The 13,703-nt window shown below is 39.9% G+C and overlaps 1 protein-coding gene across 3 annotated transcripts in view; it reads right to left on the bottom strand.

Annotated features, from left to right (window-relative positions):
• Nucleotides 1-7,553: 7,553 nt before the first annotated feature.
• sgms1b (sphingomyelin synthase 1b) overlaps nt 7,554-13,703 on the bottom strand; it is a 33,535-nt gene continuing 27,385 nt past the window's right edge. For all 3 annotated transcript variants that reach the window (XM_082151552.1, XM_082151553.1, XM_082151554.1), the window contains exons 3-6: nt 12,959-13,076; nt 10,746-10,899; nt 8,921-9,087; nt 7,554-8,833 (exon numbers count right to left, since the gene is read on the bottom strand). In XM_082151552.1, coding sequence (XP_082007678.1) covers nt 8,660-8,833; nt 8,921-9,087; nt 10,746-10,899; nt 12,959-13,076 — 613 coding nt within the window. In that variant the 3' untranslated portion in view covers nt 7,554-8,659. The remainder of the gene's footprint in view (nt 8,834-8,920; nt 9,088-10,745; nt 10,900-12,958; nt 13,077-13,703) is intronic.

Below are 13,703 nucleotides of genomic sequence, written 5' to 3'. Positions count from 1 at the left end.
AACTCTTGAGATAACAAATGCCATCAAGATGTTAATTTTAACTACAGAGGGAATTTGTCAGTTAATGATAAATGTCACCAAATTTATTTTATTTTTTATTAATTCACTGTAAAGATAAAAATACAAATATTTATGGAACAAATTTAGTGGTTGCCTACATACGTACATACCACTATACATAAATCTGCATTTCTGAATGCTTCAGTCTCTTTAACACTTTGAAATTCCAAAAATTGGGAGGTGCTGTTGGGATGCAGCAAATAAAACTAGATCCATTTTTGCTGTGGCGAAAAATAGAGTAGTTAATTTATTTTAACACTGCACATTAAACCATTTTTTTGTATGCCATGTGTCCAAAATTAACATTTGCAAAGTGCCAAATGTGCCGAATTATAAATAAACTGGTTAATAAATAAAGGGATTTTTTTGCCCATTAAAGAGGTCCTTGATTATGATTTCACTTTTTTAACATTATTAGTGTGTAATGTTTCTGTTTGAGCATAAACAACATCTGCAAAGTTACGTTTGAAGGCAAAACTCGAGAGCACGTAGATGTGAATTTGAGAACTTATAAAAACAATAAATATTCATACTTGTTCGTGAACATTTACACTCACAGCTCCAATGTGAAAACCTGTAAAATAAAAATCTGAAGTTGAATGTTGAAATTTGCACTCGCAGACAATAGTCACAAACCTGTATTCTGAATTTGAATTCACAATGTGTAAAAAAAAAGCCATGTTAGCATTTCAGTGTCCCTAAGGACGCGGGTTTCGTGACATCATCGCGTACAATATAAGTCCCATTTCATTGGCTAGGCGCCAACCAATAAAACGGCTCCTTTGAACACCCATTTTAACGATGTGTTCAATAACTTTTCTGGCCCAGCAAGTTTCAAACCCTTAGAAGCCTATGGAGAGTGATCCAGCTCTCAGATTTAATCAAAAATATCTTAATTTGTGTTCCAAAGATGAACGAAGGTCTTACGGGGTTGGAACAACATGAGGGTGAGTAATTACTGACAGAATTTTCATTTTTGGGTGAACTATCTCTTTAACTGTTCTATTCCGTTCGCCTTACATACTTAATAATCGTGACCGCCAATAGCAGCGCTTAGTAATCGTGACGTGGGCCAATAGCAAAGCAGAATCATTGTGGGAAATACCGACTGTTTTAACGAATAAAGGTAGAATTTGTGTTCTTATCGTGTTTAACACATCTGTATTTGATCGCGTATATCCAACGTGAAAAATCTGCCCTATATATATTAAAATTAAGATACGATTAATACAAAACGAAATTCACTTTAAAGAAAGGCTTTCTACAAAAAATAAAAAGATTTTACTATTCATCAAAGAATCCTAAAAAATGTAAATAATTGTTTTCAACATTGATAATAACAATGAATGCTTTTTGAGCATTATTCATATATCATATTAGAATGATTTCTGAAGGATCATGTGACACTGAAGACTGGAGTAATGATGCTGAAAATTCAGCTTTGATCACAGAAATAAATTATAATTATATATCGTATTGAACTGTTATTGGCTTTCGGTTCGGTCCTGCCGAAGAACACTTATTTAAAAATAAAAAAAGACATTCATTTCCACTCTCAAATATTTATTTTTTAATCGTTTTGCTTTTGAATTATTTCAACATTATAAAATTACTACCCTCAAATGTTAACCTGGAGTCCTGCAAACTTAAAATAAAACTAAAATAAAATAAACCTTTGTTTATAACTAGGCTACTACAATATTAGTCAACATGAATTTTTTTATAAGGAGCGGTTTTTGTGCTGCTACGAAGACACCCCAGAAGATGGGTCAAGTATAGCTCCATCATTGTTCAAAGTAAAAAAAGATAATACTTTATGATGTTAGTTTCAATAAAAAAATCAATAAAAAAAAATCAATAAATATATATATAAAAATATCAAGGGACTTTCTCTGGCATTTCTTTCTTTTTGCTGTATCGAAAATGTACCGAACCGTGTCACCACTGTATCGTATTGAACCGAACCGTGAATTTTGTGAACCATTACATGCCTAATATATAATTATAAATTCAATTGTTATAATATTTTACAATATTACTGTTTGTTGTTGTATTTTTCAAAACTCGAGAATGGCTGCGTTCGAAACCGCATACTTCCCTACTATTTAGTATGGGAAAAAGAGTAGGCGAGCGAAAAAGTATGTACGAATCCAAAAGAGTAGGCGAGAATTACCTGGGTGACGCAGGCTACTAATTATCGCGAGATTCGGACTTAAATGCGTTCGAATATGGCTACTTTCCTACTATAAAGGAGGCGAAAACAGTACGTGAAGGAAGCAGTAGGCTACGTTCGAAACATCATAAAAGAGTACCGGTAGGCGAGAAGTTCCCGGATGGCTTACTACTTCCGGCCAGATTTTCGAGTGCTCAACCGATGGATACTCTTCTATCCCAGGAGGCCACGCGAGAGGATACGTCATAATCGAACATCGCAGAGATCGGCGACGCGGATGCTTTCAAATGTGAGTAAACACGGTTCCTTGTGTTCAAATTGCATGTGTTGAACTACTGTGGAGTAAACTGTTGAATTGTTGAAGGTGTAAAGACGTTACACAGTATAGTATAGTTGTGATTTTGCTGTAAAAACACTTTTTTATTATGTATAACGTTAGCTAACAGGGGAGCTCCAGTAAGGACACATAAGTTACTTCTCTAACGTGGATTTACATAAACCATATACATCTTAAAGACGCTTATTTTAAATGTCTATTTACACCTGACAGGAAAATCTTCAGTAAGTATTGCAGAAGAGCACATCACAACATGAAATACACATCTGAGTGATGAATATGTGCTATTATGTAGAACAAATCGTACTCGGTTACTGACGTAACCTCGGTTCTCTCTAGAAGAGGGAACGAGTACTGCGTAAGATATCTTACGCTAGGGGAAAATCCTTTTTCCGCGAGATACTGAAGCCAAAAATTATCCTTAATTTTGTAATAATGCAAAACGTGTTGCGGCAGCATGCAGACATAGGCGAGGCAGCTCGCGCGCCTATTGGCTGCTCTGCGGCAACTGCAGCAGCCTATCGAGCGAGGCCTGGCGTGACGCCAGACCCAATCAGGGCACTTCGCGCCCGCTGCATCACGTCCCGCCGAAATGGGCGTGGTCTAGGCCTATAAATACCGCTCGCAGGCAGCTATTATCTGGTTTTTCATCATCGAAGCAACCAGAGCGTGTGCATGCACGGCAAGATACGCAGTACTCGTTCCCTCTTCTAGAGAGAACCGAGGTTACGTTAGTAACCGAGTACGTTCTCTTACGAGAGGTCTCTCGTACTGCGTAAGATATCTTACGCTAGGGGACCCAATGCAAAACGCCGTGCATGCTGAGATCTGACACCAAAGACCCAAGGGCGAAAGCCCGGGGTACATATAGTGCACAATCACTCAGGGAACTCACAGGGAGTCCGGGAAGAGGGAGGGGCGAAGCCGCACTCTTCCACATATGGCAGCGTCGCTGAGGGGGACTTCGGGGCCTCGGGCTTCACCGTAATCCTAGGTCGCGAGCCACGTACGGCGGGGCGGCAACCGGATGAGCGTGAGCGCGGTCTCGCGCTTCGGGCCTGGCGGCGCTGTGAAGTGGAGGCAGTGGACGGTGGCTGTGGCTGTGAGCTCTGAGCAGACGGTTTCGCACGGCCTGCTGCAGAGCTGGAGCGCTTCGGGAGGAAGTGCTTCATAGCCTGTGACGCTTTTTGTACCTCTGCGAATCTCTCCGCGAAATCCTTGACGGAGGATCCAAAGAGGCCTGTGGCGGAAAGCGGGGCGTCGAGGAACGCGGTGCGCTCAGACTCGGCCATTTCCGAGAGCGTCAGCCAAAGATGTCTCTCAGTCACGGTGAGAGAGGCCATATTCCGTCCAATGGCTTGCGCTGCAGACTTAGTAGCACGGAGAGCGAGGTCCGTGGCACTCCTTAAGTCCGGCACGCAGATCGCGTCAGGTCCTTCCTCATCCAGCTTACGGAGGAGATCGGCCTGGAAGATCTGAAGCGTTGCCATGGTGTGCAGCGCTGACGCAGCTTGCCCGGCGGCGGAGAAAGCGCGGCGGAGCAGGCTTGACGTCGTGCGGCAAGCTTTAGAGGGTAGGGCCGGCTTAGCACGCCGTCCAGCGGAGGGCGGGCATAAGTGGGCCGCTATCGCCTCTTCGACCGGCGGCAGCGAAAGGTATCCTTTGTTCTTGGCATCGTCAACAGCGGAGAATGCCAAAGAAACAGCAGGACGCACTCTAGCCGAATAGGGGGCGTTCCAGGACTTGGCGACTTCTTCGTGTAACTCAGGAAGAAAAGGCGCCGGTCTGGACGCAGGCGAAGCGCGCTCCCCAGGCAGGAAAAATCCATCCAGCCGGTTGTGAGCGGGCTGCTCAGGCGAAGACCACTCGAGGCCGAGGCTCGCCGCGGCCTGTGCGAGTACTCGCATGAGCTCCGTCTCGATGGACGCTCTCTTGCCTGACGACGTGTGGGCAGGGGGCGTGGGGTCCTCAGAGCCCGCCCAATCCTCACTGCCTGACGCCAGGATAGAGCAGGAATCATCCTCTCCCAGCAGGGCTTCCTCATCCACGATGTCAACGGAAGCGGCGGCAGACGGCGGCCGCTGTCCGTCAGGAAGCGAGGCTGACGAAGCCGGGGAAGCAAGCGGGCGAACCGGCGAGCTTTGGCGGCTGAGGGAGGGTTCCGGGGCCCGCTGGGCACGGCGCTTTTTACGGCGCGACGCCGCGGCGGGCGGGGGAGCAGTCTCGGTGAAGAAGGCTAGGCGAGTCCTCAGAGTCGCCATTGCCATCAGCTCGCAGGAGGGCAGCCGCCGTCAGCGAGCGCGAGAACTGCATGTTCCTCACCCAGGCAGGAAACGCAAACCACGTGGCGGTCCCCGTCGCTGAGTGTGGCTCTGCACGAGCCGCAGGAAGGCATCTTTAAAAAGACGCTAGCTCTTTTAGAATGTGTGTCGCGGCGGCGACACACACACACAAATAGAGTACAGTGTAATCAGAAAGGATATAAGCGCCGGAAAGCGCAGCAGGAAGGCAGGAAGGCGGCGCGGCCAGCGACTTCAGTGACTCGTCCCGCTGAAGGTGCTCTCTCTCAGACGGCGCGGCTTCTTCTCCAGCTCCAGCGATGCGTGTGCTTCGCTTGAAGGATGAAAAATCAGATAATAGCTGCCTGCGAGCGGTATTTATAGGCCTAGACCACGCCCATTTCGGCGGGACGTGACGCAGCGGGCGCGAAGTGCCCTGATTGGGTCTGGCGTCACGCCAGGCCTCGCTCGATAGGCTGCTGCAGTTGCCGCAGAGCAGCCAATAGGCGCGCGAGCTGCCTCGCCTATGTCTGCATGCTGCCGCAACGCGTTTTGCATTATTACAAAATTAAGGATAATTTTTGGCTTCAATATCTCGCGGAAAAAGGATTTTCCCCTAGCGTAAGATATCTTACGCAGTACGAGAGACCTCTCGTAAGAGAACTATAAAAACGAGAGTTAAATTCAACAAGAAAAAGAGGAAAACATAAAGCAATAAGCCACTTTTGCTTGTGGATGAAAATGTTTGGATATAAAATAAAGAACTTAACAACATATTCAAGAGACAATTTTGGGATTTCGTAATAAAAATAAATAATATCGTTATGGATAAAACGGTGGGTCACATTAGTAGGGTTAAATATAATAACTTAAATCAACCATAAATGTATTCACAAAATAAATGGGCAGCAGTTTCTTCAAAAAAGACGTTGCTGATCAATGTTTCTACTATCGATACATATCCCATTTTAAACCAGCACATGAACATCTCAGATAACTCAATCCAGCTGTACTAATCATAACCGGCAGGTGTGTTCGAAGAACCTAATTAGCCAGATCATGATTAGGCCGATGATATCATCTTGGATATCTCATTTGATCTCGGATGTTTTAAGCAACGTACGAAGAACGGACCCCTGTGCTGGTTTGTTGTCATATGTTTACCCTTGTGTGTTATTCCTGTAGTCAAGTCTTTCCCCTCGGAGTAGTTTTGTTTGTATTGCGTTTTATTTTTTGATTAATAAAAGCCTTTATTTCTTCTCCGTTTGAGTCCTCGCCTCATCTCCTCAACCCCAAACCGTGACAGATATTTTATTTTACAGATATCGATTTTTAAGGACTACAACAAATGGCTGGTCGAGACTACAATGAGCTTCTTCCTGGGTTGGTGACATCACAAACCCTAAAATTTACATAAACCCTGGCCCTGGTGACACGCAACAAAGGGGTTAAGGTCATGTTGGGCTGCTTTAGAGAAGAGGAAGAGTTGTTGTCACTGTTTTTTACACCCCGGAAAAAGTATCTCCTAAGGCTGACGAACTTAGAGAGGTTAAAACTTATTTGTAACACTGTTCCTGAACATTATAGCCTCAACGTTTGTCTGTGCGCTGCATATTTTATGGAGAACAGCTCTCAGAAGAGAGTACAATGCAGGCTATGTGCACAAAAGCTTCTCCTGAAAGACTGAGTCATTCCCATTTTGATGGGACAAAATGTTTATGGATCACAACTTTTAAGTATGTATTATTTGTAGTTGTTTTTTCTATTAACAGTTCCAGTTACATTTTATGTAGATGCTATGATAGCTATGATGTAAACATGATGTCCACTCGCCTGATAACTAACATTACAGTATTGATGGAGTGTTTCTGTAGCTTTTGTAAGCTCTTGTTTTTGTAAGGCTGTTCACCACCCCTTAGGAAAATTATCCATGTTTTTGTAATCGATTACTGCTTGTATTACCATAGTTTTCCAACAAATGATTAAATGGAGGATAACATCATATCTGTAAGAAAATTACAAAAAAACATACCACGCTGAAACATCCTGTGAAATCCTTGCTTGAAATCCGTTCAGCACACTCTTCTTGTTCGTTAACATTGTCAGGGTCTGAATCGGGCTTGAAATGGTTTGAAATTGATGCCATGGTTAATATCTACATCGGAGTAGAGCTCACGCCGCGGTTATGAAGGGGCGTGTTTTAAGCACCCATTGGCTCCTTAGAGGCAGCTAACCCTACCCTCAACCTTAAACCTACCCATCCCCTCGCTGCCTGGAAGGCGCCGTTGGGGGCTTAAAACACCAAACACCTGACATTTCCCGAACACAACACACTGGGCAGGCTAAATAAAACAAAGCACATTTCGGAAGGAGGGGCTTCATCGAAAAGGAAGCAGACTGGGGAGAGAGGAGCTGTAATAATGTAAAATATGTTAAAAATAATGCGTATTTGAACAATCAAGTATGAAAACATATTCTAGTACACCCCAAAAACTGATATTCGTAAAAGGGCATAATAGAGACCCCTTTAAGTTTTATTTTTGAGTGTCCCATTCCAAGGAACAACTTATAATTTTCTACCAAACTAATTTCAAGCATTAAGCATAATCCTTTAAAGTTGAAGATCATGAGACACATTGATGATTTCGACAATTCTGTCTATATATTCACACAGTCACAAAAATAAAAGAATCATACAAAGCAGTTTTTGTGCTAATATTTGTAATTTATTTGTTTGTCAATGGACGAACATCTCCTACTATTACATCACAATAGCAGCTTGTTGAATAAGGTGGTCAATGGGACAGAACATTTGTTCTGGCTTTCGGAAAAAATGGATTGGGGTCACATCGTTCTTGTCATTCAAACCCAGAACAACCTCCAGAGACCTGGAGTTCAGTAAGAGCCATAAAGCACCAGCTGTCTGACAAAATATGATACAAAGACATTAATAAATACTTTCCGAAAACAACATCAGAGAAATTATTATGGACAACCAAATTAGCTTTGCTGACACCGTCATGGAAATACTCTTTCAAACCGAGCAGGATTGTTACATTCGGGTGACGAGGTGAGTTCTGTTTCAAGCATATGTGGTTCGCAAAGGGTGGTAACAGCACGACCACCCTGAATATAGTCCAAAATACTGAAATTGTCTTTGAATGAACATAAATACATTGCAGTTGACGGCCAGAACAACGTTCCCTCTGAACTATTAAGGCACTGAGGAGGAGCATTAGATTATCCAAACAATATATGTCTTATGAAGTAAAAACCCCCACAAAGAATTAGTTGAAAAAATACAAATTATATTCATATAAACCTTCTCTGACAGCACATGTTGTTGTAGCAAACGAATAGAAAAATGTAAGGCTTTACAAAAATGATTTATGTTGCTCAGACTTGCAATATTTAATGTGTCAATAAATTGCTTGAGTTAACAAAAATATCTTGAGAAAATGGCTTTGTGCCTGTAAACAGGGGCAAAGATACTTGGAGACACTGTCAAGTTATTCGGGAAAATAAATAACTTCTCGTTTAGCTTCCTTGCTCATTTTTTATTGATGTAAGATGATGTTACAGGCCATCGCAAGCCACTTGCTTATCCCTGACCATGGTTTCTTCTCCATTGTTCTTAGCCCCATACTTGATAAGTTTTACATCCAAAAATCAATCCTGTGAGGACGTCACAGAGGATTGAGAAGCTTTGGATGACTAGTCTGTTAGTTAAAGGGATTGGCTACAATGTCAGGCTTGTTCCGGCACTTTGGGCACATGTTTTGGAGAACAACTTCCAAAATTGCACGTCCGTCAGTCTGAATCTATCCGCGTGTACTTCACGTGACCCCACTGCAGCGATCGCCACGAGAAGGGCTTCTGGAAGCTGCGGGGGACGACGGCAGGAACATTGTTTTCCAGGTACTGGAAAAATCTGTACCACCACACATGGGTGAAAAAGTTGGTCTGGGATGTCTCTTTGAGAGCCTAAAACAGATGCAGATGGTTAGAGGTTAAAATACAATATAGGGCTCTGAATGGAAATGTTGACGACGTCGAAACAGACAAACGCACTTGTTGGTTAGCCATAGTGTGATACCACCAGAAGAGACGTGTGGTGATGAAGTAGGCCACAACAACATCAATCGTGTAGTGGTCATGAGCAAGAAGAATACAGAACACTCCTATTGCACACAATGTCCAGCAGCCCCAGTGGTACCACCAGAACCTTCTAGGAGAATCTGTGAGGTGCAAGAAAGTTAGGGGGTGTTATAATAGAGATTGATTTTTTTAGTCCTCCAGTACAGTGAAGAATTACATAACCAAAAGTGTAATTTATCACATTAACTATCAACATGATCCACATGATCCACTGACGTTTGACGACCACAGTGTCACAACACATTGTCGTCTACATTTTGAATACCGATACTGATTTATTCCTAATGCATTTTGGGTCCATTTTGACCCAAAAGAGATACATACGTAAAAAAAAATTATAATAATAATTTTTTGCATAATTTAAATTTTTGATTGTTTAAAAGGCTTTTTTAAGAGATTTAACCATTTTTACACCTTTTGTGTGGATCCATTTTGACCCAGCCTCTTTTCCATATATTTCACACACGGTTTTGGGACTGAATATTGTTGATAAACAATGCATATGAATGCCTATTGATGAACAATTGCAGCATGAAAAAAAATGTATAATCATTTTCACCTTAAAGTGAAAGAACAATGAAAAGGCTATATTTTTTTGTTTAAAAATATCTTAGAGTAATATTGATGTTGTTTTGTTAGAAAAAGAATATGGATGTTTCGTTTTTGGAACAAATTTTCCAGGTTTTTTCAGATACTTTGGATATGCGTTTTGAACCAGATCCTACATTAAATATGTAGATTCTGAAGAATTTTTGAGACATTGGTTTGTTTCATATGGGTTAATCGCTGAATTAGGTACACCCTAAAAGACCAGATTTTGTTATTTGAAAACGTTTGGTCCCCTTTTATTTATTTTCTGCAAGCTTGAAGCAAGTTTGTCATGCCTTTATTACCTGCTTTTAACACTGGATTGCACTTTTAGGTTGATTTTTGGGTGGAGGTTGATGTGTTTTCTGTCTGGTTAGTTGGGGTTTTTTTTCTAACTTTTAAAAATTTATTTAAAGATTTTCTGTTCAATTATTATTACCCCTATGTCTTTTTTTCATGCATATTTGTTAGGATGTGTTTCATTTGTTTGCATTTAAAAAAAAAGTGTAATTACAAATGATGTTCTGCTTAAATACCAAATAAAAAGATTTAAACACAAAAGAATATGTATGTTTCATAAATTTCAAGGAATTTCAAAGAGTTCAAAGGAATTTTAAAAAAATTGTTGATTTCAATGGAATACTGGTAATTCTCAGATTACATGTTCTTTTAAATTTCACATATTGATATATTCAAATCAAATTTATCATGAGTATTGATAAAAGCTCATAAAATGTGAACTTTCAAATAATATCTGAACAATAAAAAAGGGTGAAAATGTAGTAATGACATGATGGATATAACTTTGAAATGCTATGCATTTACTCATTTAAAAGAAGTTACTAATCAGATGTAATATTTTAGTTGACAAATATTAAGTTACACTTGCTTTATAAGCTTATGTTCCATCTGCTCCAAACAGACCTTATTATTTTGAATGCATTATAGGCATTTAAAGATATTCCACTTACAAAATAAACTTGTTTTAGTGAATATTTGGCTTGAAAAGTGTCAAATCAGTTTGATTTAATTTGTAATGTAATGCAGTACCCTTCATACATTTTTAAGTTTGCATGGTACCACTGTATAATCAAAACATGCGCTTAAACTGTCCACTAGGGGGCAGTGTTGTCCCAAATCATCTACTCACACTCCTTCATGAAGAGATAAGTGAGGGTGAGCATGACAGTATGGCCACTGTACAAGTAGTCTCCACACAAGTTATGGGAGCCTGTGATGGTCAGACCCCCTCCTGCGATCAATTTCATCACCCGCCGTATCCGAGATTCCCAGTCGCCATACAGCTGCCAGACACAACAAACAAGCATTAGCATGATGTTATTCTCCCAGAATTCTTTAATCCATTTTCATTCACCGCTTGACCTTATTTGTTTCTACAAACTCAGCATGTTCATGTCAAAAACAACAATAACCCCTTTGAGGCGCAACATAAAAGCAACAATGGCTAGAAAGCAAAGTTCTTGCCATTTATAGGCTTTCTTTTAGCAAATGCAACAGGAAAGCAGGTTCTAACGAGAGTGAACAAGTTGCTGGGCTTGATAATAAATGTTTCCTGCACGTCCCGTGGTGTGGATTTCCTGTCTTGTGTAGCTAGTGTGTGTTCACGACATCCCATCCGCGACATTGAGTCACACACACAGTTGCACAAGGATCACCAGTGGACAAGGCACCATAGCAACCCTAGAGCAGAAACACTCTAACAATCATTTCATTTCACAATAATAATGCTCTTTGTTCCGGTGGGTGCAGTCTGTGCTTTAAGATTCATAAAGTCCAGAAAGAGGCCCACTGGTGGGGAAAATGTACGTTTTTTTGTTTGTTTTTCACACCAAAACTCTTCAAAAGTTTGTGAGGCTGCACTTTAAATAAACTTTAAAAATGTAAAACGTTGCATATTTTAACTCTTTCCCTGTTTTTTTTTTTTTTTTTTTAAGTTACCAGCCACCGCAAGCATCTTTGATTGATATTTTCATGGCCCCCAGAATATTTTGTTGTATGAATATATGAACATGCAATATATCAAAAGAAAGAACAGAGCCCCTGATTTTAAAAAATAAAAAAAATTTATTAAAAAAAGCAAAATTTTCAGCAAAAAGTAGATTGAGTAAGTTGATGGAGAAGATCGAGTCCATCAACACCCCCCAAAGCTTCACAAAGCTCGTCCTGGATCGACATTTCATTCAGTAACATTAGGCAGTTTTGATTAATATGCTGTTTAATGTTGATGATCACGTTATTTTACATATGCATCTGCTTACATATGCTATCGCTCGTTTCTGCTTCTTTATGCCTGTGTTTTGATCAGGAGATTCAGTACTCTTTCAGAAGATGTCATAGCGCCCCCCTACCGTATAACAGTGAAAACACTGAAAGCCGGAAATTTCCCTAAATGGCAGGGACAGAGTTAATTGATCAGTGGCTTGTGCTAAAACTGGATTTCTAATTGGATTCAATACAATTCACCAAAAATCACACTATGATTTTTATTTATTTTTTAGTAAACTTTAGTTCTTCTCACACATTGAAAAAGTATCAACATCCTATCAACATATTTCCAATGCTCTATCCCCCTGTGTCTTCCTCAATATAAATGGGTTCCCAGAGTATATTAAAAACAGATGAAAATAGCATACTTCACATTTTCCATGAACGGCTTCTCCGTTCAGTGTGAAATGTGTCCCTTCATGACCTCTGCTCTGAGGACATTTATAGAACAGTCACAAATTCTTTACATCAACTGTTCAAAACATAGATGGCCGACTGACCCATCCTGCAACAGAGAATGAACTGAAAGGTTCTGGGATGAAAATACATAAAAAACGAAATATTAAATTCTAACATTTTGTAATCTTCCCTACAAGTGAAGCATCATACAGTATTGCTCATTACAAGAGCTAGGAAAATAACATGGTCTTTTTTACTCGTGTAACTCATCAAGAATATTCACCGGATCAAAAAATAAATCATAACATAATTATACCCATCAACAAGAATCACAGCACACAGCAAAGAAAACACACACATACTTGTATTGGTTTCGTCTAATGTTTTCACAGCTGTTCTTATATATGTGAATAGTACTACTGACATCAAGATTTTCAATCAATAATGACTTAAATTGCAGGTTGTTTCTCACTAAAACTGGAATATAGTCTTGGAAAATTAGGCATGAGTAGCATGGACTTTTATTTCAGATATTTAAGGGGGGGGGGGGGGGGGGGGGGGGGGGCATGTAGCAGATGCCTAGCAAGTTAGTTGTGCTGATTATGAAGTTAGTACGTTAAAACAACATAACAAATAATATGAGAAAAGGAAAAGAAAGTGAGATTATTTGGTTGTTACCTTCGGAGAGCATTTGAAGTGCATGCCAGGCACAGGAAGAGTAGTAATGTACATGGTGATGCACCTGTAGAGGTAAAGCGTCCCGACTATGAAACAGAAGCGGCGACCAACAATTGATCTGCGGAAGGAAGATGTGGTGATATATTCATATTAGTGAACTACAGTGATTTGTTTTACAGAAATTCATTCATTTAAAAATAAATAAATAATAATCAGCTTTTTTTTTTTTTTTTGCATGATGGTAATAGGAACTTGAGGGAAAATTATGCTTAATTGTCATTTAAATATTATTTTAAATATATTTCATTAATATACAACTTTTTCTTTAGCTTTAGAGTAATTAGTATAATATTTTCTTGCATTAATGACCATGCAAGTAAAAATTGTGTAAAATAATATTTAAATATATAACATATAACGAATAACATTTTCTTTCCTTGTGGTAATGAGAGTTTTAGTGAAAATGGTGCTTGTTACGAATTAGTATTCTTTATTTTATTTTTATATAAGAGTAATCAGAAGGAAATACTTAATTTATTAAGAAAATAATTACAGTAATGTTGATTTAAGTGAACATTGCATTTAATTGTCATAGAAATAGTCTGAAAAATCCTAATTTAATTTGGGGTGAAGGAAATATTATTTAATTTATTTTGTTTACATTTACATTTATTCATTTAGCTGACGCTTTTATCCAAAGCGACTTACAATTGCTATATATGTCAGAGGTCGCACGCCTCTGGAG

The sequence above is a fragment of the Leuciscus leuciscus genome (genome assembly GCF_965113295.1).
Source record: "Leuciscus leuciscus genome assembly, chromosome: 21".
Taxonomy (NCBI): domain Eukaryota; kingdom Metazoa; phylum Chordata; class Actinopteri; order Cypriniformes; family Leuciscidae; genus Leuciscus; species Leuciscus leuciscus.
The sequence above is the reverse complement of the archived record's forward strand: the minus strand, read 5'-3'. Positions and strand labels throughout refer to the sequence as shown.